At 39.2% G+C, this 26,783-nt stretch overlaps 1 protein-coding gene across 3 annotated transcripts in view; it reads left to right on the plus strand.

The window, feature by feature from the left end:
• Positions 1–274: 274 nt before the first annotated feature.
• The window catches only part of arhgap18 (Rho GTPase activating protein 18), a 40,409-nt gene continuing 13,900 nt past the window's right edge, over positions 275–26,783 (plus strand). The window contains exons 1-5 of one of the 3 annotated variants that reach the window (XM_039664281.2): positions 275–459; positions 15,342–15,526; positions 19,930–20,165; positions 25,097–25,157; positions 26,038–26,171. In XM_039664281.2, coding sequence (XP_039520215.2) covers positions 275–459; positions 15,342–15,526; positions 19,930–20,165; positions 25,097–25,157; positions 26,038–26,171 — 801 coding nt within the window. Of the gene's footprint in view, positions 460–593; positions 675–15,341; positions 15,527–19,929; positions 20,166–25,096; positions 25,158–26,037; positions 26,172–26,783 lie in introns of those variants that run through there. The other 2 variants (XM_039664282.2, XM_089118306.1) reach the window with 2 other exon arrangements.

The raw sequence follows: 26,783 nt of genomic DNA on the forward strand, positions 1-26,783 counted from the left end.
GACTGAAGTTCACTGTCTAATTTAAAATATTGAATCGGTTTTTTTTTAAGAGCAGCACAACACGAGTCTCGACTCCGCTGCATTTTCTCGTACAAATCATTAATAATAATGAGTCAAGCCTTCACCACAATAAACGGTAACAATGTTTGCATTTCAGCCAATCAGGTGGGTAAGCGTGACATAACGTGATTAATATTCATTAGACGAGTCTTCGGCACGCCAGGATTGGTCATGTCGCCGCTCAGTAGGCGGAGCTTCATGACTCTGATTATTCATGTTGTCAGGGGAGAGTCGAGTGGCCGCAGTTCGTCCGAAGTTATACCGAAACTTCCCTAATAATGTGGCACTGAAGATGAGTCGACAGCAGGACGAGCAGGGTGTCGTGTTAACCGCTTACACCAGCAACACTGAAGCTGTGCTGAAAGCAAAGGAAGAGCAAACGGAGTTTCTAGGAGCGAGGTGAGATCGCACGAACGCATTCATTTATTACTCAGAGCAGTGTGCACTATTTATGGCAACTGTATCCTAGGGCTGTGTCTCAAACCGAGTGAGGTGGGCGTCACATACCTGCGCCACCATGCTGCCTAACTAGGCATTACACAGCCCTAGTGTTCAGCTCTGAAGATGGACAGATCCTGTGCAGGTTTTGTGCAAGTTTAAGCAGCTGCTGCCTGGTAACCTATTGCTGTTGAGTTGTGTTTGTATTCGTGTGGTCAGATCTACTTCAGCTTTTGAGGGATTGTGTGGGCTAGTATTTGGGAGCTTGTTCTGTATATTGCTTAAAAGGTAGAGTAGGCGATTTGTACCAGATTTTTATTGTTGCTGTTATGCTGGTTGAAAGTCTTAAAATCATGACAGCAAAATCACTAAGTTTAGTGGTCTAAGTCAGTAAGTGTGTGTGTATATGGAAGGCGTAGGACCATTAATGTTCGTCCAATCATTGGATTCGGTCCGAATGCAGTGATAGGATGTCCTGCCTGTGAACGTATGCATGTTCATACCTCCACGCACCTGCCCTTGCAAACATCAGTGCCATCAGTGTCTTTCATGCTATGCAGACTTAGGGCCGTTCATTATTATTGTAATGTAATGTGCTTTGAGACATGAGGTAGTTTTAAAGGCACAATATGATTAAAATATCCCAAAACCACTAGAACAGTGTTGATTTGTGTTCTTAAAGGAGTAGTTCATTTTTGAAAAAACTTTTGCTGATAATTTACTCACCCCCATGTCATCCAAGATGTCCATGTCTTTCTTTCCTCAGTCGAAAAGAAATTAAGATTTTTGATGAAAACATTCCAGGATTTTTCTCCATATAATGGACTTAGATGGGAACCAGACGGTCCAAGGTCCAAAAGACAAATAATGACAGTTTCAGATGCAGCTTCAAATGTCTTTAAACGACACCAGACGATGAATAAGGGTCTTATCATGCGAAACGATCGATTATTTCAAAACTTATTCCAGAAATGTAACTTTTCTAAGGACAAATGCTAGCCTTGCTCTATTCTGTGAGGCGCGTTTGTAACGTCACGTAATACGTAATTACGTTCAAAAGGTCACGGGCGACGTAGCCGGAAGTACTGAATCAAAATCGTCCGACATCGTTGTTTTACCTTTTAATTACTTTTTTTGTAAACGGCGTTTGAGTTAGTTTGCACGTTCAACCTATGCGTTCAACTTGTAAACACTGACTCTGTACTTCCGGCTACGTCGCCCGTGACCTTTTGAACGTAATTACGTATTACGTGACATTACAAACGTTAAGTTTAAGTTTGACAAAGTGGCAAAACGGTGAATTCGCTGAAAGTGGGCGAGTTGTTTACTTTATTTTTGATTAGTCTTAATTTAACTTATCAGGCTGGATTTATCACATGACTCTAATCTTAGAGTTTATTAACTTAAAAATCTCTAAACTGATTATTATTTTGTTTCTGTTGACTTATTAGGGTTTACTGTGTTCAAAGACTAAACTTCAGCAGTTCATGTTATTCTAGTGTGTGATGTCATGGATGTATTATAACGTCTGCTTCAATGACCAACGATCACTTGTTCTTTATAATTGAATATTGGCATTGAAAGTCCCACACCAGTTGACCACTAAAGTCGGCATAAAACGGGAGTTGCGATAATCTTCTCTATTGTGTCGTATATCCGTGTCAATCGCTTCAGGAACAAGAACAAATGTGGGCGGGGCTTGATTGTGTCTGTGGGGAACTGATTGGATGGTTGTGGTTTGCTATTGGTGGATCTGGTGTGATTGACAGATTGCCCTGCCCTCGTCATCAGAGAAGAGAAGAGATGCTGAAAGAGGATTATTCTGATTCAAGATTACCAGGAACAGATATTTAAATTGATAATGTTGTGCACCGATAAATCATTTATAATAAACACTGCAAAATAAGTCAGTTTTGATTTCTTGGTGCCTTTAACAGAGCCTCTCTGAAGTAAAGTCCACTGTGTGTGTGTGTGTGTGTGTGTGCTCCTCCTGCTGGAGCTGACGGGTGGTGAAACGGGATGCTGGCTGTTATGTGTGTGTGTGTCCTCAGATGTACAGGTGTGTTCCTCGTTCAGCAGCTGCGAGCCCAACTCCCTCTGGGATCCTGTCGGCCGGAGCACAGCGGCCTGGGGAGAAGGTTGTGTTCCTCGTGTGTGTGTGTGTGTGTGGCTCTGCCAACTGGCCTTTGGGTGTTTGCTCGAGCATCTGCTTTTTGCTGGTTGTTTGCAGACGGGCCTGTTGTTTAGATTGAGCATGAAAGCATGTTTAAGAAAAGTTTCTATATTTGGATCTGTGTTGGAGAATAATCCACCAGAAAGAAAGGTCAGTCATATTCCAGCTCAAAATAAAATGGAAAAATTATATCTATTTTTATCGTCCACTTTTATCTTGTAATTTATTTCCCTATCAAAATTTCATTGATTTATTTCTTTGAATGCATCGTTCTGCTGCGCTCAAGGTGCTGTATGTATTTTTTTTTTGACAGTAAAGCATAAAAATACCATAATAATATTAGGTGTGTAACGATATTCGAACCGAAAAAACGCGATACAAAAATCACGATTCGAATTGCGATACTCTCATTGCGTACCGAACATGCCCCGTCCCGCTCAATGGACTTCATGTCTTCTGTGTACAGTACACAACGAATAGCCTAACCACCATTAACACCAAATAACAAGCTCCGTGTTTTGTTACTTTCAATAATAAGCAAGCAAGTAATCTGCCAAATTCTGTCTATTTGATCACGAAATTCAAACAATAAATGGCGTTTTGGCGCTCTTTGATGTGGCGTGACGGATCGCTGTAGGCTTACTAGGCTCCTCATGTCAAGCGGCAGCGCGGCGCGCGAGTAAACGCGATCATCTCTTCCTCAGTTACAGAAAGGACACCTGAAGGTATGTTGAAAGATATAGTAAACTTACAGAAAGGCATCATAACTCGTACTCGTGTAATCGCTCAATCAGTGTTTCAGCAGCGGAAAGACGTCAATAAAACAGCAAAGCTTGCACTAGCATTTATATTTACCTCAACAGGCAAGTTATTTCAGAAAAAATATGTATGGTGGTCAATGGCGAGAGTCAACTTATATCTTTTTATTCCGTCTGAACTGTGTCCTGAATTACACGTATGATGTTTGTCAATTTAAAAGATAATTCTGAAAATCAAAAACGTCGCAGTTTGTCATAAAACAGAAGAGTAACATTTAGTTTTATGTGAAAATCGCTCAATGAACTACATCTCCCGGGAAGCGAAACAACGAGCGAGATGCGCTGCACGTGTGTGTGGAGTCTGGTACAAAACACTCGTAACGTTACGATTATAACGTAAAACTATAGAAACAATGACGGACGTTAGCCTCAGTAAAGTTAGCTTCATTCATTGAGAGAAAATGTGCGTCTTTGGGGTTTGTAGTCTTTGTAATTACGTATTTTCACAGTCTTATACCTCAACGGTTTTACATCAAACTGCGACTTTCTTTACTTTCAAATGTATCTTTTAAATGGACAAACATCATGTGTAATTCAGGGCACAATTCAAACCAGATCAAAATATTTGTTGTCTCTCGCCATTGACTACCATTCAATATTTTTCCGAAAGAAGGTCCCATGGTGGTCGACCGGAAGGGGAGGGACTTAGGCTCTCTATAAATGACCTCTTGCACTAAATAAATGCACAATGTTAGCCTATATATTATATTAGGGGTGGGCGATATGGAAAAAATATCATATCACGATTTTTTTAGGAAAATCACGATCACGATTTTTTATCACGATTCTTTTTTTAATATTTTGCAAGTGGCTGTTCATTACAGCCAAACTAATGTCCCTATGTAAAAAACAAAGCCTTATAGGTAACAAAAGAAAAAAGAAAGCCACACATTTAGGCCAGTGGCGAAGATAAAAATCTTTGTCATTATTTTCTTTGTTATTAAAAAAATAAGACAAGATAAACATTACACAAATTAATATTCAAATTAAATAAATAGTGCATTATTTTTTCAGATGCACTAGGTGTATTTAGCAGTAGCATTGAAGAAAGTAATTAAATTAAACAAATATGAAATTAAAATAGACTTCACTGAATACATTGATTCTTATTAAAGCTACTATTAAAGTTCTCAGTCAGTGAGTGATTTTCTCCTTGTGTTTTTTTTTCTTTTACTAAAGGGATAGTTCCCTCAAAAATGAATTAGTTTCTTTCTTCTGTTGAAAATAAAAGTTATTTTGAATAATGTAGGTAACCGAACAGTTGCTGGTCCCCCTATAGTTTTTAGGTTCTCTCCTGGAAGTTAATGGGGACCAGCAACTGTTTGGTTACCCACATTAAAAAAAATCGTCTTTTGTGTTCAGCACAAGAAAGAAATGAATACAGGTTTGGAACAACATTAGAGTGAGTAAATAATGACAGATTTTTTTTTTTTTTTTTTTTTTTGTGAACTATCCCTTTAAGGACATGCGGCAGTACTATTTATTCCTGTCGCTTTTAGACCAGCACGCGACGCGTTTAATATAGACGCATCTTACACCAGATATTCTCTCAAATGTTTGCTTTCACTTTAGACACAGCCTGTTTTTGTAAACATTTTGTGTATTTAACAGTATTCGCATAATAAGACTCGAAAGATAACTTAGTCCAGTGTTCTGGCGCTGTTGACAGGCTTCTAGTGCCTGTGAGCGTCGGGGGGTATGCGGTCAGGAAAGCGCACGTTAGAACAGCGCATCAGCGCGTGAATTAAATGTTTAACCGGCAAGGCTTATGCAAATAATGAACTTTTGTGAATTGCAGTGTCCCATACCTATTCATTCACGTGTGGTGTGTAGGCTACGTCACGTTGTACAGTTGAGACGGGGCGCCAGAACTGAACTGATAGAATGCACTGTAAGACGATACTACGATATTTCTTCAAAAGCAGATCGTGGAGACATTTTAATCGTCCACGATTAAAAATCGTCATATCGCACACCCCTATATTATATTTTACTTAACCTGTTATTGATGTCTTGATTATTTAATGTAAGTTTAAAATATCTTTCATGAAAATTACAACTGTGTAAATTATTATATTTCAATAACAAATTAGAGTAAAAACACAAGTTAATGCAAAAACTGCCTTATGTTCAGTTTACATGTTTTCATACAATGTGTTGATTATTATATCTAAAAAATAAATAGCATCTGAATTTAGGTTAAAAGTCCAGGCTACAACCTTTAATGTTATAGTAATGTGCGGCTCCCTATATAGTTTACAGCATTAGCAGATTTTTTTAATCCTTGTGAAACGTTTAATTGTAATTGAATTAATTTAAAGACAAAGACCATTTTTTTATTAAACCACTGTTTAAATAAACAAACAAACAAAAAAGCAATTTCAGCTTTCTAAACTGAACCGAACAGAGACGTCAAAACCATGGGAAAACCGAACCGTCAGTTTCGTGTATCGTTACATCCCTACATAATATATATTTGCAGATATTAAAGGAGAATCCCGGCGCTAAATGAATCGTTGGTCTAATAAAACATCGGTACCTAGTCGACCGTTCTTTGAGATTTGATTTCATGATAATCGAATGTAAAGAGTTTAATCTCTAAAAACTGTTTAGCATATAACGCTAGTATATGTGGGCATAGAGTAATGAAAAATAAAAATAGCTAGTTTATTTATACCACTAACAAGGCTCAAAATAGCCCCACATTAACACTATAACATAATGAGGGTCCATACATGCAAACCGAAACATTGAAGACTTTGTAAGTGTACAGACCGTTTAATAAGAAGATACAGTTCACTTCGTGTGTACAGGCAGAAGCCATCTTGGAAAACAGTCTTTTTGATTATTAAAATGTACATAAACCTTTCAAATGGAATCCGGAAATTTTTTAACGGAAAACACTGAATTTGGAAAAAATAAAGCCACCTCTGGTGTGTGTGTGTGTGTGTGTGTACACTCATAACGGGGCTGAAGTTAGGCATCTCTGTGATGATGGGAAGTATCTGTATGGATCACAGGAGTATCTCCGTGAGGAGCATGGAAGGGTGTGTGTTGGTTTTGTGTAGTTGTGTTTGATGGTTTAACCGGTATTGACATGCTAAACATCGCTTGACTTTCCATCCTGTGTGGCTGTAGCATTGCATAATGAATATTTCATTCACAGTGCGCTGCGTGCTTTGTGTGGGATGTCTGTGATGGGCGTTGGATGTTCAGATGTCTCTTTCACTACACACACACACACACACACACTAACTGTACAGAATCAACAAGCGCTATCGTAGCCTGGCCTTTACCGCTGCACCACAGTGTCTGGTTTGAGAAGTTCACTTCAACACAAAACTTAATTAGATCCAATAAAACATATAATTATACAAACAATGCATTGATAAAAGTGGAATAACAAAAACAAAATAAATGCATAATATCAAAAGTTCAACAATTAAATAGAAAAATAGAATAATTTCAAAATAATCAGATAAAATCGACCCTAGAAAATAAGCCTTAAAGGACGATCTCGTTGATCTCTCATCCATTCTCCCTGCGGGAAGCAAAGGAACAGAAGTAGGACTTGTGCACTCTCAGACGGCTACGAGAGATAGTTTAACACTGAGTTGATGTGATTGACCTTTACACCAATCAGGTTATAGTTAATCTACACGGCCCGCGTGCGACTGTTGCTGTGTTTCCTCCGATCCCGCTCCGACTCCTGAGCTTTTGAGCCGTTCCCATGGAGACGCCAGCGGTGAGTCCCACAGGATCGGGAAGCACAGCTCATATAATCCCCAGCCAGAAGAGGAGTGTGAGTCGCGGCACTGGGCACTCACACACACTGAGCTCTTCAGACTTCACTCGTGGTACATGCAGATCTGTTTAGGGTTTATTAAGTGTGGGTTAAATAAGGCCTAGTATACATTTGAATCTTTTCTTTATAAAGACACAATGAAAATGTATTGTAATGACGATTTCTCGTTTAATGAGAAACTGGAATTTAATTAGCTTTACACACATGCATTAATATTAGTACATGCATACTAATGAATATGAACGCAAATGACCTGCTAAAAATAGATCACCAATGCAATACTAGTTTCATTGCTTTGAAAACCATAAACAGTGATTTTTAACACGTGCAGTTCTTCATTTGAGGATTATTGATGCAAAAAAAAAAATGGAATGGAATGGAAAATGTAACTAAATGGTTTAGGATTTACTCCTGGCTAAATCTGATCTTCATTTCCCGCACCATATACGAGTACATATACAAGTTCAAGTCAATAAAAACAACGGACACATACTCTGTTATAGGAGAGGGCCTCAGCACTGGGAAGATCACTGCTTTTGATGAAGATGATGGTGTGTCTGTGGCGATGCGTGTTGCAGTAGCGCTGTCATTCACCATGGCTAAATGTCCTATACCAAAGTTAGGCTTAAAGGGTTAGTTCACCCAAAAATGAAAAATAAGTCATTAATTACTCACCCCCATGCTGTACCAACCCCCGTAAGACCTTCGTTCGTCTTCGGAACACAAATGAAGATATTTTTGATTAAATTTGAGAGCTGTAAAACTACCACATTGGCTCCTAAGGGACTGCCTCTTGACGGCCCAGAAAGTCAATGAAGAAAATGTTTAAATATCCCAAGTGACTACCGTGGCTCAACTATATGTTTATCAAGCGACGCGAATACTTTTTGTGGGCGAAAAAACAAACAAAAATAACGAGTTTATTCGACTATTTCTTTTCTTCCTTGTAGGCCAGAAACGAGATTTCCTTATAGATTTCCACGACGCATGCGCGAGAATTGCGATCTTCTTCAGAAATAACAAACGCGTTATTTTTGTTTGTTTTTTCACACAAAAAGTATTCGCGTCGCTTGATAAACATATAGTTGAGCCACGGTAGTCACTTGGGATATTTAAACATTTTCTTCATTGACTTTCTGGGCCGTCAAGAGGCAGTCCCTTAGGCAGCCAATGTGGTAGTTATACAGCTCTCAAATTTAATCAAAAATATCTTCATTTGTGTTCCGAAGACGAACGAAGGTCTTACGGGGTTGGTACAACATGGGGGTGAGTAATTAATGACTTAATTTTCATTTTTGGGTGAACTAACCCTTTAAACAAAAAGAGCACCTTGGAAAACCCAATAAAGTGGTCATTTTAAAGGATTAGTTCACTTTTAAAAAAACGTTTGTTGATAATTTACTCACCCCCGTGTCATCCAAGATGTCCATGTCTTTCTTTCCTCAGTCGAAAAGAAATTTAGGTTTTTGATGAAAACATTCCAGTATTTTTTTTCCATATAATGGACTTCAATGGGAACCGGATGGTTCAAGGTCCAAAAGACAGTGTTAATAACAGTTTCAGATGCAGCTTCAAATGTCTTTAAACGACACCAGACGATGAATAAGGGTCTTATCATGCGAAACGATCGGTTATTTCAAAACTTATTCCAAAAATGTAACTTTTCTAAGGACAAATGCTAGCCTTGCTATATTCTGTGAGGCGCGTTTGTAACGTCACGTAATACGTAATTACGTTCAAAAGGTCACGGGCGACGTAGCCGGAAGTACAGAATCAAAATCGTCCGACATCGTTGTTTTTCCTTTTAATTCCTTTTTTTGTAAACGGTGTTTGAGTTAGTTTGCACGTTCAACCTATGCGTTCAACTTGTAAACACTCTGACTCTGTACTTTCGGCTACGTCGCCCGTGACCTTTTGAACGTAATTACGTAATACGTGACGTTGCAAACGCGCCTCACAGAATAGAGCAAGGCTAGCATTTGTCCTTAGAAAAGTTACATTTTTGGAATAAGTTTTGAAATAAGCGATCGTTTCGCATGATAAGACCCTTATTCATCGTCTGGTGTCGTTTAAAGACATTTGAAGCTGCATCTGAAACTGTTATTAACTGTCGTTTGGACCTTGAACCATCCGGTTCCCATTGAAGTCCATTATATGGAGAAAAATCCTGGAATGTTTTCATCAAAAACCTTAATTTCTTTTTGACTGAGGAAAGAAAGACATGGACATCTTGGATGACATGGGGGTGAGTAAATTATCAGCAAAAGTTTTTTCAAAAGTGAACTACTCCTTTAACCTGCGTATGCAATATTGTAGGGGTGTGTAACAATATATCGTGTCACAGTATATTCCAATACATAACTGCAACAAAATATTGTGGATCGTGACACGATCTCTATTGGGTAAATTACTGTGTGAGAACAAATTGCGCCGTTTTAGTGTCAGTACTACATTAAACTACTATATATAATGTTGAACATAATGTATAATAATGCAATGGGGGAATATCAGTGTCCTGATAATGCCAAATGTCTGATGTTAGCAGTAAACGTTTCCTACATTATTTTAAATACATCTAGTCTGTGACTAAAATAATTTAGTTTCCATCACCAGAATCATGAATTTTGTTATTCTGGAGTCTCTATTGTCCTGTGCTTTGGAGTCATGTTCATTCACACACACAATCTAACACAAATCTAGCATTTAAATCAACCTTTTATCATATGTCTTGGAGTATCGTAATAATATCTTGAGTTCATTCTCGTGATTGAATCGTGACATGAGGGTTTCACTACACCCCTACAATATTGGTTTAAATTGAAAATAAAGTCAAGTCTCATATTAGCCTAGAAAAATCCAGACAACTTCCGGCAAATTCAGATATGCTCTGAAAGTTGGTCTGGCAAAGAGCTCATTCAAGCCCATTTACAATCCGTCGATATCGCGGCACCAATCAGAAACGTTGGGGCGGGCTTTACACGATGACAACAGCGCTGGGATTTTGAAGCCTACATTACAAAGATGGACGCCGTCGTCAAACATCACTCGTTCGAATCCGCTAACGCATCTATTTTAAGCGATTTGAACGTCTCCTTTTTGTTAAAAGCCAAGCAAAGAACAACAACGCTCTGCATACGTCATCTCCTTCATCGCTCTGATTGATTTTAGGTCTATCCGCGACGTCCGTTGGTGACGGCAATTTGTCTATCACGCTTTGCCAGACCATAACTCAGTTACAACTGAGAATGGTCTGGTTTTAACCAGGCTAGTCCCATCCTACATTTCCCTTTGAAAGGCATCACATTATGCAAGTTCAGTGTGTTTCTCCTGAAACGGATCTCCATAGTGTTACGTTTGAGCCTGATCTCCAAGCAGCCGCATTCCTCCGCCACCCTCCTGGGCATCATAGAAACAGCTTACACTCCCGCATTGCTTTCGGCCCTTCCACTCGACCCTGTGACCAGCATTACATCGCTGTTAGTGTTTTGTCTGCTTTTTGTTTAGAAACATTCTGACTCTTGACCCTTTTGTCCTCTTTCTCTTTCTTTATCTGCTGTGTTTCTCTCGTTTCCATCTGACCTTTAGCATGTAGAGTCCACACTCCCCCAGTTCCACACGACACGAACCCTTGTTAATAGCTAAACCATGAACGTCTGCATTTATGACACGAGGAAAGGTTGTTGATTTTCCCCCTTTTCATTTGAGATCCGTGTATTTGCAATGAATGATCTAAGATGCCACTATTAGCTGCTTGTGTGTGACCGGCTGCAAATGCAAATCGCCTCAACCAACGTGACGGAGGAGGGTGATTTGTTAAAGAGTAAATGTTTGATTTGGTCTGGCTGGCTGCTGTCTTCATATTAAAAACCCTCATGAAGTCAGAAGTGTTGTTGCTTTAGGGTTGGGTATCGTTTGAATTTGAATGATTCTGATTCTGATTCTGATTCCGATTCCTTGTTTCGATTCCGGTTCCTAACGATTCTCGATTTCGATTCTTTTAGAAGGCAGGGTCAAAAAAGTTTAGCTAACCTTGTTAACCAACGGTCTTTCTAAAGGAAAGAAATAATCCTTTCTGAAGGAAATACTCCTGTCACAAACACTTGTCACAAATTTTGCATTTTGCCGAGATTTCGTTAATTTTTAGAAAAGTGAAGCCACACTTTGGACCGCCGATGTAAGCTACTCATGTTCGACTCGCACGGTTATGCCAACACTTCCGGTAGATGCTTCTTCGTTGGTGTTCAGCGGTTTCTTCTTCCGCTTGGCGGACTGTGAATATCGAAACTAGGAATCGAAATTTTAACTTTTGAACGATTCCGGGAAAAACGAAAAGTTAGTCCCGGTTCCAATCAATACTCGATTCTCGATACCCAACCCTATGTTGTATGGTAGTATACTCTTAAATACAGCTTTTAGCAGATACTCTCAATGGAAACGAACAGAGTACAGACCAAAATCCAATCAAACACTCGTTCTCCCATCAAATCCTGTCCTTCTCTCTGAAACTGACCAGGATCTAGCAGGTCATGGTGTTATTTAAAAAAAAATGGGCAAACCCTTTGATTCGAGAGTAAAGTCGGCACACTGCCACTTCTGCTTCCAAGGAGTCAATCTATTGGACGTTTCGAGCCGAATGTCTACGTTCAGTCTTAAAGCAGCCGTGACTCAGAAACTGCTTTCTGCTTGGTCACCGTTTTCCAGTGAAGCAAGAGCGACTGCCCCCATCACAACCTGAAATCTTTGGATCCGAGCCATAAAACTGCTTGCCGACATCGAGTGTCTCGGGTGTCCGGCGGCAGTGAAGAGTGCTGAGCTTTGAGCTTTTATTTATACCTCCATCCTGCGCGGGAGTGAGGCTGCGTCTGAGAGGGCTCTCTGTGCCCGTCCTGCCCCAGAAACCAGGCGAACAATCAGCCTCACAATAGCATCTTTATGTCCTTGTTTCTGGGCCTTCCTGTCCTGATCCCGTTGGCAGGATAAGCAGCGGGAGCTCTTCGTTCCTGCTGTGTCATGCATCCAACCAAAAGAAAAGACCCAAAGTCATATTCGGCACTTCTGTAGTATTTTCCCCTTGAAGTGCGCTAGTCAAGGTTTCTCGCACCAAAACATCCGTTTCCACTGCCAATCTTAGCATGATTTTTCTAAGTGAATTTTGCCTCTAAAAGATTTCACATATAAGTGAAATCCGAAGTAGAGGTCTTCTCGGGTCCTAAAAACTGTACCCGACCCGAATTGACACGAACCCGACGTGCATAAATTGTTTAAAAAAAAAAGAAAAACCCGACCCGAGACAGACCCGATAAAATCAGACCTGAGTCCGACCCGACCTGACGCCATTTCATTTGGAACCCGACTGGACCCGAACGTAAACGGCATTTACAGTGAGCACAGCCTGCGTTTCTCAAAAATGCGCTTAACATAGACGCGCAAGTGCTAAAACGTCAATCACACATCACTGTAACCCTTTAAGTCCTATAACATTTGGCATAATGTTATTTACCGGACCACGATGATTAGAACCACCTCAGGGTAAAATTTACCGATGGCTGTTTTTAAAATAGCCTACAGATTTTCATTCAAATTCTACCAGTCATTGACTTTTACTAAAATTGTGTTATTTAGCCTACAATCCCGTTGTTGCAAAGTTGTTTAGATAAAATGCGATTGAAACAGGGCATTAGAACCACAATAGCAGTCAAATTGGACGTTCTGAATCAAAACTTAATATGGTAACGTTATTGCATCAACGCATTTAACTGCGCATCTTTTTTCCTTCCTTATCTACAATGATCACAAATCATTGTTGATAAGGATGACCCTGGATGTTTCTGTTCTACATATTCGTTTTCCCTCACCTTTTTCGCAATATCTGTTTATCGTCGCTTGTCTGACAGTGTCGCGTATTTTTAAAATTGATTGACAGGCCTGGTTAAACGACAATTCAAATACTTGCATGTAGTCAAACATCCATCCACATGATGTAAATGTGTTTTTGCAAAACAGATATAAATCCCATCTTCAATTCCCGCGCTATATACAGATGTAATGAAGTGCACGTCACCGAAAGCAACAGATTTGAACTGCATTTTATTGATCATCGGCTAATTTCAAAATCAGCAAAGACAGCAATAAGGGAGAGCGGCAACATCCCTGCTAATATCATTTCATTCCTTTACTTTTAAAGAAGATGGTGGTGTTAAGCGTCTGCGACTTACTTTCACTTTGATTTGCGATAGATTGCGGCGCGTTGGCTTGATGAATAGGGGCTCAGATCTGAGGTGATGTGATCGTCTAACACAGTCTCATCCCAAAAAGTCATATAACTGACGTCTTGGGACGTCTTTTGACCATACGTCAATATCCGCCTTTTTAGGGCCCCCTTAAACGTCGGTAGATGGCGATCCCGGGCCGTCATACAACTGACGCTTTACCTTTAATGTCAGTTAGGTGACGGGTTAGGTTTAGGGTTAGGTTTAGGTCTGGGGTAGAGTTAGGATCCCATAACCTCATCTACCGACGTTTAAGGGGGCCCTAGTAAAAAGGCGAATATTGACGTATGGTCAAAAGACGTCCCAAAACGTCAGTTATATGACGTCTTGGGATGAGACCGGGTTGGATCGCCATATCGCGTCGGAAGTTCCGGGAGAACTTCGATTGTTAGTTAAATTAGTTAAAATCTCCCGGAATCCGCGCATAACATACATAGCGCGCGGCGCGTGCATGCCAGAGAGGGAGTGAACGAGATCTTGCGAATGTGCCACACGAAAGCTAGTCCCGCATTCTGCTATTGTTAATAAGAGAGAAGGGGCCGTTTACAATATTGCTTTTTTATATAAAAGCAATATTCGAATAGTAACTTTAGCATTCGAATAGTATTGATTTTTTTTTAATATTCGAATTATATTCGAATTTCGGAATTCGTTCCAACAGCCCTAAGTTGTTCCAAACCAATGATCACAAACTGTTGGGTTTCCAGTGTTCTTTTGAAGAAAGAAGAATGAAACTCATGCAGGTTTGGAACAACTTGACAACAAAATGATGACAGAATTGTTTTATTTTTGGGTGATCTATCACTTTAATCCGCCCAATACCTAAACTAAATAACAACTACCTTACTAATGGTTAAAAAGCAGTAATTATGAGTTTGAGGCAAACGGCGTAGTTAATAGTGAGAATTGGACATTAGTGACTTTTTTGGGTGTACTATTCCTTTAAGAAATGTAGAATAAGGCATTAATATGTACTTTATACGTACTAATAAACGGCCAATATCCTAATAATATGCATGCTAATAATCACCTAGTTGATGGAGAGAATTGGACCCTAAACTAAAGTGTTGCCAATAGGGATGCACCGATATGAACATTTTGGCCGATACCGATAACCGATAATTCTTTATATTTGAAAGCCGATAACCGATATATCGGCCGATAAACTTAAATCCAAATTTTTATCTAATTTTGAGAGCCTGATCACAAAAACAAAAGTCTCACAATTAAATCCATGTCCATGTTATAGTGTTGTATAGCCGATATGACAGATTTGCGCTGCACATGTTGTACCGAACCGTATTTTCATTTTTTGAAGAGATTTCAATCCTATTTCAAGAAATTCAAAAACATAAACAGTGCTCAACAAGTGTCTCAGCTGAAGGGAATAATACATTATTTATCGGCTTTAATATATCGGCCACATACGCCGATAACGATAACATTAAAAATGAACATATATCGGCCGATATCGATATGCTGGCCGTTATATCGTGCATCCCTAGTTACCAATGATTTTTAATAGACCGTTGCAGTCTTGGTGTTGGAATATAATGAATATAAATCATCACTATTGCAATCACAAAGGCTTTTCATAGACTCAATTTCCCTCATTAAAAACTTCTCTAAGCATCTCCACCCCAAACTCTTGTCCGACGCTGATGATCGAGTGCTCATGTTGCAGCGCCGCTGGTGTCTGTCTGTCACTGGTGTTAATGCTCTGAACATTAATGATTTGCTTTATTTGACATCACTGTCTCCTCTCTGTGTTGATGCAGCCGCAGGACCGGTCAGTACAATGTCCAGAGGAGCAGAGGCCCCGACAAGGCCCCGTACCAGCGCTGCAGCTCGCAGGACTCTCTGGACGAGCAGGTCATGGTGGACTACTTTAAAGAGCTGGAGATCATCCAGCGCAGCGGAGACACGGAGACGCAGGAGGACGAGCAGCTGAAGGTGGCCGACGGTGAGAGCGCCGCCTGTCCCAACCGCTGTGACGGAGCTTCTTACAAAATCAATTCTGGATTATTACATTGAATAAATGTTAAAGATCAGATTTAACATTCCCTGATTTACTCTCCCCCACATCATCTTCATTTGATGAAAATGTTCCAGGATTTTCTCCATATAATGGACTTCAATGGGAACCAAACGGTTCAAGGTTTGCAAACTGTTCAAAGGGCTTTAAATGATTCCTGACGATGAATAAGGGTCTTATCAAGCGAAACGATCGCTCATTTAATAAATAAATAACAAAGTTTAAGTTTTATAAGCTCAAATGCTCGGCTTGCTCTGTTCTGTGATGCGCGTTCGTGACTCTCCTGTTCGAACTCGTTCATCAAAATGAACAAATCTTTTTCCGAGTCAATTCGTTCATTTCGTTCGTTGAATGAACCAAATGTCACGAAAAAAGACTGAAGAAAGAAAGACATGGACATCTTGGATGACATGGGGGTGAGTAAATTATCAGCAAAAGTTTTTTTTTTAAAAAGTGAACTACTCCATTAAGTTTTTTCAGGATTTTCTCCATTGACTTTTTTTGCAGCAATGTTTTATTTTGAGATGAATTGAGAGCTTTTAATTTGAAAAGTTCTGAACGAGATTCAAAAGTGTCTGTGGATCGCTTCGTTGCAGAGAAGACACATTCACAAAACTAGGTCGGATAAACCCACAGTTGTCTTTCCATTCTTCTTTGTTTTCTCTATTTTCGCTGTCAGCTTTCCTCTTTAGGCTCTTTGATAGTGACATATTCTCTCACTAGCCGCTTAAAGGGTTAGTTCACCCAAAAATGAAAATTCTGTCAGTATTTACTCACCCTCATGTTGTTCCAACCCCGTAAGACCTTCGTTCGTCTTCACAACACAAATTAAGATATTTAAGATATTAAGATCACTCCTGCATACTAGTCCATAGGCTTCTCGAGGGAATGACTCTTGCTGGCATCGAAAAGTCATTAAAGACATCGTTAAAATAGTCCAAGTGACTACAGGGGCTCAATTTTAACTTTATCAAACGACGAGAACACTTTTGTGCGAAAAAACAAACAAAAATAACCATAAATTAATCATATTGGACCTTAAAATGAACATACCAAAAGAACAGTTTATCTAAAAGAATACAAAGATGTGTTAAACCTTTCTTGAGTTGCAGGAAGATTGTATAATATAATGCAATGAAGATTGCTAAAGTCAACAGATTTCACTAATAGACCAACAGGTCTCTAAAATAATAATGCTGCCATGATATTTCTGAAGACATTTTTCACTACAGTGATTTTGCTCCAAATCTCAGGACACAATTATAAGTTTGACGCCCCCATCAATAAATATTTATTCATGATTTTTTATATTTTGCCTCTTATAAAAAATTAGCTAAATTTGAGCTGTGGAAGTTTCTGAAATGAGTTTGATTTGACCCGGGCCTGCTGTAAACGGCTTGAGAAACACTCAATCTGTGTTTCTGAGTCTCTATGTGGATTACACTCAACAGATTTTTTTCAAACCATTGGTAATTCATTCACAACATTGTTTTGTGTTGCTAAGCTCCAATGAAAACGTCTTAATTGCAAAAGATTGTGATGACTAATGGGTTCTTGTACATTTCATCATGTTTTTTGCTGAGTTCAGCATGCTATGCAAAGCAAGATTAAAACATGGCTTGCACTTACACTTCTGCCAGACCGCTGGCACACACACACACACACACACACGTGAACACCGTCAGCCGTCGAGCATGGTGTGCCTGGATCCCAATCCTTAAAGGGATAGTTCACCCAAAAATGTAAACTCTGTCAGTAATTACTCTACCTCATGTTGTTCAACCCCGTAAGACTTTCGTTCATCTTCGGGACACAAATTAGGATATTTTTGATTAAATCTGAGTCACACGCAGGCTCACTATTGGCCGACGCTGGTCATGTGTGAGATGCGTGTGGCGACCCAGAAACACTATGAGAGCTCACTCAAGGCCCACAGAGAAGGAAATTCATGTTTTTTTTTTTTGCGCACAAAATGTAGTCTCGTCACATGATAAACTTGAGTCACTGTAGTCACTGGGACTATTTTAACGATGTCTTTAATAACTATTCTGGGCCGGCAAGTTTCAATCCCTTACTTAACTGTCGTTGGCCACTATATTTTTAAAACAATAATATCTTAGTAAATACCTTTAGTAATATTGACAAACTATATATCATTTAATATCTTACAATCTCTAGTTTCCATATTTGGTGACTGATTTTCAAAATATATTACAGAGGAACCATAATTTATCAATATGCAACAAGAATATTTTCATACTCATAAAGCGAGTTCAGACCTTTATTTTAAAATAGAAGTAAACATGAAAAATCATGAAAAAATGGTAGATACCTCAGTTTGTTTTCATGCCAAAAGTTCAAAAGATAACATCCATTTAATTATTTTGGTAAAAAAGGTCTGAAATGTTTGAAATATCAAGAAAAAAATAATAAATTCACCATTTGTGACGTGGCAGCTAGCTATGACTTACATGCGTGTTCTTTGTATGTGTTTCTTAGAGGTTGAATTCATATCAGAATCTGCCAAACTTCCCATACTACTTCTGAATTAGGATCTGTACTTCATAAATTGTATGAAAATTGTGAAAATAATGGTTCATATCACTCAAAACATGAATGGAAATGCAGGCGCCCTTATATGGGCAGTAATGGAGTCTGATTGTGCCCTAGTGAAAAAGTGTGGTACTGCGCCCAAACAAAATCTCACTGAAAGCTCATTTTTTAAGATATCAACCTAAAATTTTGAAACACAACTTGTTCAGATTTTTGCCTTTGATTTTTCTGCAGTTTTAGGGTAGCCCAGGTTTTGAAAATATATATTTTATGTAAAATATAAATAATTAATATTTTTACATTGTACATTTCCATAAACTCAAACTTCTATAACTGTTTTTGCTGTTTCACTTTCTTAATTTATTTCACTTCGACAAAAATCTGCCAAATGTCTTCTTTAAAACAAGATCAATCATGTCTATATTCCAAAGCATTCTTGAATTACAACCATTTAAGTTCGAAATGTGCATTTTCATGTCTATTCAAAAAAGTGGGGAGACAGTATGGAGGAGTGATATAATATAATATCTTAATTTGTGTTCAAAGTTGAACGGAAATATTACGGAGTTGAACAACAGAATGGGTGAACTAACCCTTTCAGTGTTGGACTTCATATTAAATGTCTTATATTCTCTTTTACCTTTAAATAGAAGACTGTAAAAGGGCTTAGAAATCAAGAATAGCAATTGCCAAATTATATGGACCGAAATTAGATCTGTCACTTTAAAAATGGCATTTTAAATGGAAAATTTGACCATAATGGTTGAACTGTTGACTTTACCCCAAAAGTTTTGTAAAATTCTTTCAATTTGTCATAATTGAACACATAAAACTGTTCCAGCATGTAGCAAAGTGTTTAATACATGCTATGTTGTTGTTTTTTTAACCTAAACACATTGGTCAAGGCAGTGTACATACGTGCCATTGTTTGTTTACATTCCTCCATGTTTAAGGACAATAGGCGTAACTTACAGGAAGAACCCACAATTAAAACCACAGACGGAGATCATCGTGGACGCTCAGCAGGAATTGTTTGGAGACTTCCTCAACTCCTGTGAGCGACTGCATTGTGAAGTTACCGGAAGAGGAAGATCTTTCTGTTTCCTCTCAGAGCTAACTTAACGTCTTCCTCTTCACCACGGCTGTGATGGAAATAACAGGTGTTAAATCACTGAGGAAAATAACAGGAATGATGGCGTTACTTCAGCTGATAGCGAGTGTCAACATGAATCCCAGAACACCTGGCTGTATTTCTCTCGGTGTCTGAGGTGTCCAGGACATAGACTGTAAAAAAAGATGGACGACGCTCTTCTCTCTCTTCCATTGTAGAAAAGTGACGTCCCAATCTTGCGCAGTGGACCATTAGAAACAAACTTGAATTATTTTCATGTTATCACTGTGAAGCTGCTTTGATACAATCTGTATTGTAAAAAGCGATAAATAAAGGTGACTTGACTGTAGAAATGAAAGCTTTTGCTCAAATCTCCTCCTGAAAGTACCCCGAAAAGTCAGTTGTGACCTGTCAATCATGACGTCACGTCCCCATAGACCAAAAGACCAAACTTATTTTAAAAAATGAACTCGAAACTTACATCAGCGTGATTTCAAAAATACCTAAAATGTTAGAAAACTGTATTTGAAGTGTAATTTGATTGTTTAGTTTGCCTCACGACTTCATGGGAGGGCGGGGTTTATGAGCTGTACTGGGACCAGCCACCAGGGGGCGATCAAGACGCTTTCAAGGCTTATCTTCTCTTCTGTCCTGTGTTGTTCTGCAGAGGGCGAGCAGGAGGAGGCGTGGCTGATGGAGGCGGGGCTAGCGACGCTGTTCGACGAATCGGCTTCCGGCGGCGAGGACAGCATCGCTCTACTGTCGACTCTGACCCGAACGCAAGCGGCCGCCGTGGCGAGACGTGTGGAAACGCTGAAACAGACGCTACGCAAGCGGAATAAACCATATACTATCCCAGATGTCCGAGAGATCTTTAAACCATCACCTGATTCACAAAGTAAAGTAAGAAAACACTGCACATTAATGCTGTTCCTGCCCGCGAATGAATGGCCATCCGTCTAGAACAAAGTTGTACGAACGCATTTCGGTTTCAATGTAGTTTAGCTTTTACCGCATTTACAAGTTACAAGTCTTGATGTTGTTTCAGGCTCTACTAGAATACGTTTTCCTGCTTGAATGTTGATTATTCTCCTCATATTCTCCGTTGTTGCGGCTCCTCTCTTCCTAGTCTGTCAGTAACGCTCTGTTCACTTCCTGTCTCTATGAAGCCCCTCCTTCTGAAAAGCACACTGATCCAGCCGACCAATCAGAGCACAGTGTGTTGTGATTGGTCAAGTGTTTCAAGTGTGTTTGGGAAATGTCCCGCCCCTTGCTTTAACCATAGGTGTAAAGTCCAGGGGTCAGAAAGTAAAAGTCCTGCCCTGCCAATTAGCTGATGCAGGTGAAAACTTTTACTTTCTGAACCTGGACTTTACCCCTCACCAGTTTAACACACTACTAACTAACTCAACCAGGCCCCGCCCATTTATTCTGCATATTAATTATTATAATGAGTACTATTGTGACGTCGTTTCGATGGAGGCGTTTCAGGAGTTCAGAAACAATAGCTGCGTTTCCATTACCCTTCAATTTGCGCAAATTGAAATTGCGAAATGAAAATACGCTCAATGGAAATACGTCAATTTCGCAAAAACTCCGGATTATCGCAAAAAAGTTTTTACGCTCGCATGAGGAGGTTTTTCAGGCAATTCGAAAAAGGATTTTTTCGCGAAACTGCAATGGAAACGGATTTTGCGCATTTACAGTCACCTGACTTAGAAGACGGAGTGTGTGTTAGGTCCGTGTCCGCAAATATAATAATTATCATCATTAGCCTATTATAACATTTATTAGGCCACATATGTAGAAGACGCTTTTATCCATAAAAGGAACAAAGCAATTCGTCACATCATTCATAGTACAGGTTGGACAATAATAATAATAGGGCTAAGATTATCACAAATAAACACTCGATTTTGACCAATATCCAAGAGTGTGTGTGGAGTTTGGAGCACTGGACGGCAGACACAAGCGGGCGCGCCGTGAACACTTTCATTTTCCCATCAACAGTGGAATCAACTTAAAATACTCGAGCATTTCTGGTTATACAGAAAATAATAATACATTATTCGCAACTACTTTTATTTGCGTAACGTCACAATAACAAGAAAACGTTGTGCTTTTGTAAAATGACATAAAACAATCAGGCGCGCTTTATGATCTTCGTGAACTGGAGCGCGAGAACTGAACCAATATCCTTTACAGACTAAAGCTTGAAATGTCCACTTTAAAAAGAACAAATTCGAATCGTAAACTAATACCTTCTGATTATGTAATCCGTATGAAAGGTGCCGTTCTCTCTAAAGCTGCATCCGGAGATTATGTTTTTAGCTCGTTATTTTTTCAGACGCATTTATAATAACTCACCTGTAGCCTATTCAGCACTGCGGGAAAAATATCAGAAATATCCATGTTCTAATTTGGCCTTAGAAAACCAGTAAAATCTACATTTTTTCCCCATATTAATTTGTGAATATTTTAAATGTTTTAAAGGGGGCAAAAAGTCATAAACAAATATGAAAATCCGTTGAGATGTGTATAACGCACCTATTGGTGTGGTCAAACTAAAACGTTTTGCAACGACCGTCTGGACATAATACGAGACAGAGTTCTTTATTAAATTCATTTAAAAAAAAGAAACAATAATCACAGGAATAGCCTCTAAACCTCAAAGAAATGCCATCAAGACATTGAAGCAGAAATAAGGGAGAAACACCAGGAACTCTGTGTCTTTCCCTGCCATTAATGCTTGGATAACACACCACGTCTCCTTCCATTATTAATAATAATAATGTCTAGTGCGGTGCATGGCTGTGAAATAGGTTATAAACAACGTCCGTTGCCTTGATTTTTGGAATGACTTATCGCGAGAGGAAAAAAAAGACGTTTTAGTCGCATAACATCGGTTAATGGAAACACCGTCATTCCGTAATAGTTTTGCGCAAATCTGTAATGGAAACGCACCCACTGACACTGATAAGGGGAATAACTCCTTTTTCATGCTCAAACAGCAACATTAAAGAAAAATTGAACTTGCACTAGTGTGACGAAGAGCTTTTTATCTCCGTTAGATGCATAAACCAGTTACCAACCAATGATTTGACATTTTGAATCTGTGAATTAACACATATCAGTGTGCCACTGTCTGGTGGTTATTAAAGCATAGTCTGCCTGTTTATTCTTCTTTCAAATGGTTTTATTCAGTGTAAAGCATTGACATGTGATAAAGCCTCAGGGTGAAGTTCATGCCAGGCGTACAACTAGTGACTGGAGCTTTCTGACATTTTTTTACAGGCTGTTAACAGTGTCACCAATTATACAGTACTTCCCTATTAATAAACATTTCAGCACAGTGTAATGAATAACTGAGAAAATACCAGTTTGAAGGATCTGTGATGAACCACAGACGTCATTTACTGTGCCATTTGGAGGAAAGGCATGAGCGGTGATTTATGTTTCTGCTGGACGCTGCTCTAAATAATCAATTTTGATCATGCAATTTGATTAACTTTACTATTTCATATGCAAGCATGTCAGCCAATCACAGCAGTGGGCGGTTACATTGAATCCCACAGAAGACACGCCCCTTCAAACAGACCGTTTTAAGCAGAGGCTAAAATCAGGCTAGGAAAAATGCCTTTTATTTCTAAATTATGACTATTTTTGATCTAAAAAACATACTAACATTATAAGGGCAACCCAGGAAACATCATAAAATAATAAAAAAAAAAACATGTCAGGGGACCTTTAACTAAGCAATGCCTCGGATGCATTCACTGAAGTAGAAGTGCCACCGGAAATGAACCAAACAAACAAAAACATAGAAACTAGTGAAATAATTCAGCAAATTTTAAAATGAAATGAGCAGCGTATCAATCTGAGTGAATGTAAGAATGGGCACGAGCGAAGCCTGATGATCATGTTCTCCAGTTCTCCAGCTTCTGAGGTAATATCTTTGGTTTGACCCATCTGAGAAAATGAGAGGTGGCCAGAATCAGATGGACTTAATTAAAGCTCGTTATGGTGCAATGCCACGTTGACTGACATGTGCTTGAATCACTGTCACAAACACAAGCTTGGAGCAATATTGTAAGTTACTAATACATTTTTATCTAGCAGAATAATAATGCATCACGATACACATCGTTGACTGAAATGTGTGTGATCGGTGTTATAAACTTCTATACATGCTCTTAACTAATTGCCCCTTGTGGGATTAATAAAGTTGATAAAAAAGTAAAGTAAATAGTCTCAGTTTTAGTTACTTCTGAACTATTAAAATATTTCGAAGGGCAAAAACGTGAACTTTAACCATTGGCTTTACTTCCTCAATTAGCTGTCACTTTAGCGTGAGGGCAGTAGCATAGCATTAGCACCTCAGCTCCACCCACGCCCCGCCTCTTTGCCCATTTTAATTTATCCGGTACTGACGAGAGGTGACGCACTGCCAAGATGGCGACGGCCGGCCCCGCCCACTTTAGGCTTCAAAAACGCTCTTCAGAAACCTATGGGTGACGTCACGGACACTACAGTCTATGGTCCTGAACTGTAATAGGTCTGTAGAGTGAGTGACATTTACTATAAAACTAAGATAATTCATGTTTATGCATCATTACCTGTGCATTGACCGTCAACTGCGTTACCTTCAACTCTTATAATTGTTGTTATGATAAGTGTTAAAGGGATAGTTCACTTTGAAATTAATTTTTGGTATGTTTTATCTTACCTCAAGGGCATCCAAGATGTAGGTGTCTTTGTTTCCACAGTATTTTCAATTTTGACATTTTTCAGTCAAACCGGTGTTGTCTATCAGTCATTCACTGGAGGCTAAGGGGGTCCACCAAAGAGCAGCACAGAGAAGTCCAAATTAAACATGATTTACTGACTCGTAAATGTAAGTACACATTGATGGCCTAAGACACGAAACGAGCGGTTTGTGTGAGAAAACCAACAGTATTTATATCGTTTTACCTCGTGTAATCATAGCCATGACGGTCTGCGCATGCGTCGGAAGTGATCGCTTGCGCGCCGACGTCACTCTTTGTTTATACAGAGATTTCAGAAGTTTTACCTTTCACTGAACATATTTAGATATACGGGAAACCGCAATGAAAGACGATTTCGGTATATCTAAATATGTTTAGTAAAAGGTAAAACTTCCGAAATCTCTGTGTAAATATTGAGTGACGTCACACGCAAGCGATCACTTCCGGCGTAACATTGAACTGATTCAGTTCGCTTCAGTCGGACATTGAACAACTGATTCAGATCACTTGGATTACACGAGGTAAAAACCATATAAATACTGTTGGTTTTCTCACACAAACCGCTCGTTTCGTGTCTTAGGCCATCAGTGTGTACTTACATTTACGAGTCATTAAATCATGTTTAATTTGGACTTCTCTGTGCATGCTCTTTGGTGGACCCCCTTAGCCTCCAGTGTATGACTGATAGACAACAACGGTTTGACTGAAAAATGTCAAAATTGAAAATACTGTGGAAACAAAGACACCTACATCTTGGATGCCCTTGAGGGAAGATAAAACATATCAAAAATTAATTTCTAAGTGAACTATCCCTTTAAAATTGATGAATATTTATTAGCTGCTGACTTGACTTGCTTGGTCTGTGTCTTGAGCATGTGTGACTTGCTCCAATCTCTGCTAGAGAGATCACATGATCAGTGTCACTGCATTAGTCTCCTACAAATGCAGAATCTTACACTTTTGGATCCCTGTGTTAATTGCTCATATATTGATGAACAAGTTTGTTTTGAACGTAACAACAGTTTGCTTCATTGTCTTGTTGTGCGTCACTCTCTTTTTCTGACACAGCAGGACGAGGCCGAATCCACAGACAGAAGTGGGAGCGGGAAACTGGAAGTGGAAGGAATGGGTATGTGTCATAAGTTAAAGCTCGTGTTTCATAGCGTTACTCAAAATGCCTTTAACATTTCATTAACAGAGTGAGTCGAAATGACACACAGCAACACACACACACAGAAAATGCTGGAAATAGAAATAAATAAAGAAATGAAACATTCTGCTTCTTATAAAACATGCAGAATATCAGGGATTTTTTTTTTCTTTCTGAGTGTAATCACCAATAGGCCAGTGGAAATAAACACGACAGAGGTGTTGTAAAGTCATTTCTCGGAAGCCTATGACAATTCTGAAAGTCATTTTTAGTGCTGGGCTATCTTGTTTTACAGTGTTCATACTTTACCCTGGCTGTCAGGTTTAGAGATTTCACACTCTACATTTGTAAACATACTTATTTACAATGTTAATAACATCAGTTGAGGACACAAGATGTCCACTGAAACATACAGTTCTACCACAAAAGCTTCATAATCTCATCCCTGAAGGCGTTTGCCAACTAATCAGAGCCAGTGAATATCTTTGCAGCGTAAAATAGACACCGTTTAGTTAATGATTGGGTGTTGTCTGTTGCTAACCAACTCGCCGTGACGTGCTAGCTCTGCTTTTTTGACACTACTACTACTTTGCTCATAATGCAGGGTTAAACGCAGCACTCGTTCATCAGACACCACCCGTTAAAGCGCCTTTAACCCCTCAGGACATCGGCATAGAGTCGAGATGGTAAAACAACGACTGCCAAATAATGACGTGTCTGATCGCTGGACTTTGACTAGCCTGATTTAGTTTAATCAGCAAAGAGTGACGTGAGGACACTCGTGTGTTTTTGCCCATAAATGTTTGTCATAGTTTCACACTGCATGAAATGTTACTGTGTGTGTTTATGGTTTGGTTAGGTAACGGGGCGGGGCCTGATGCTGACGCCGAGACGGACATTAACCTGGAGGTGTCGTTCTCCGAGCAAGCGCTTATCTACAAAGAAGGGTTGAAGGTCACCCAGCCCCAGAGCGAGGCCGACGACAGGTTACCCGTGAGTCGAGCGCAGTCGTGTGTGCTGGGCCAGTGCTACTCGCTCTGACTGGTTGCCTGAGGATAAAGTTGATATATTATATTTTTAGATTGCAAAAATGTCAAATTAGAGATTTAAAGCCTCTCATGTGCATCTGTGCTCTTATTGAGTGACAGTGACCTCTGCTGGTCAGACTGGGGAACTGCGTCACTAGAACTGTTATATTTGAAGAGTTCAGATGCAAAAGCCTCTAAATGCCATTTGAAATTTTCTTCTTTAATGATGATTTTTGTCAAACTTGTATATTTAAGTTCAGTAATTTCACTTAAATAACAATTAATAGGTAATTATAATTGCCATTTAAGTGAAATCACTGAACTTAAATACACAAGCTTGATCAAAATGATCATTCTAGAAGAAAATTTCAAATGGCACTTAGAGGCTTTTGCATATGAACTCTTGATTTACTTCTACTAGTATTAAAGGCAGAATTATAATCTCCTGATAATTTACTCGCCTCCTCGTCATCCAAGATGTCCATGTCTTTCTTTCTTCAGTCGAAATAAATGAGGAAAACGAAACCTTCATATAGTGTCTTCAATGGGGTCCAACGGGTCCAGATGTGAGTTTCAG

Source organism: Pimephales promelas, chromosome 13, assembly GCF_988280905.1.
Source record: "Pimephales promelas chromosome 13, fPimPro1.hap1.1, whole genome shotgun sequence".
In the NCBI taxonomy this organism is placed as follows: Eukaryota; Metazoa; Chordata; class Actinopteri; order Cypriniformes; family Leuciscidae; genus Pimephales; species Pimephales promelas.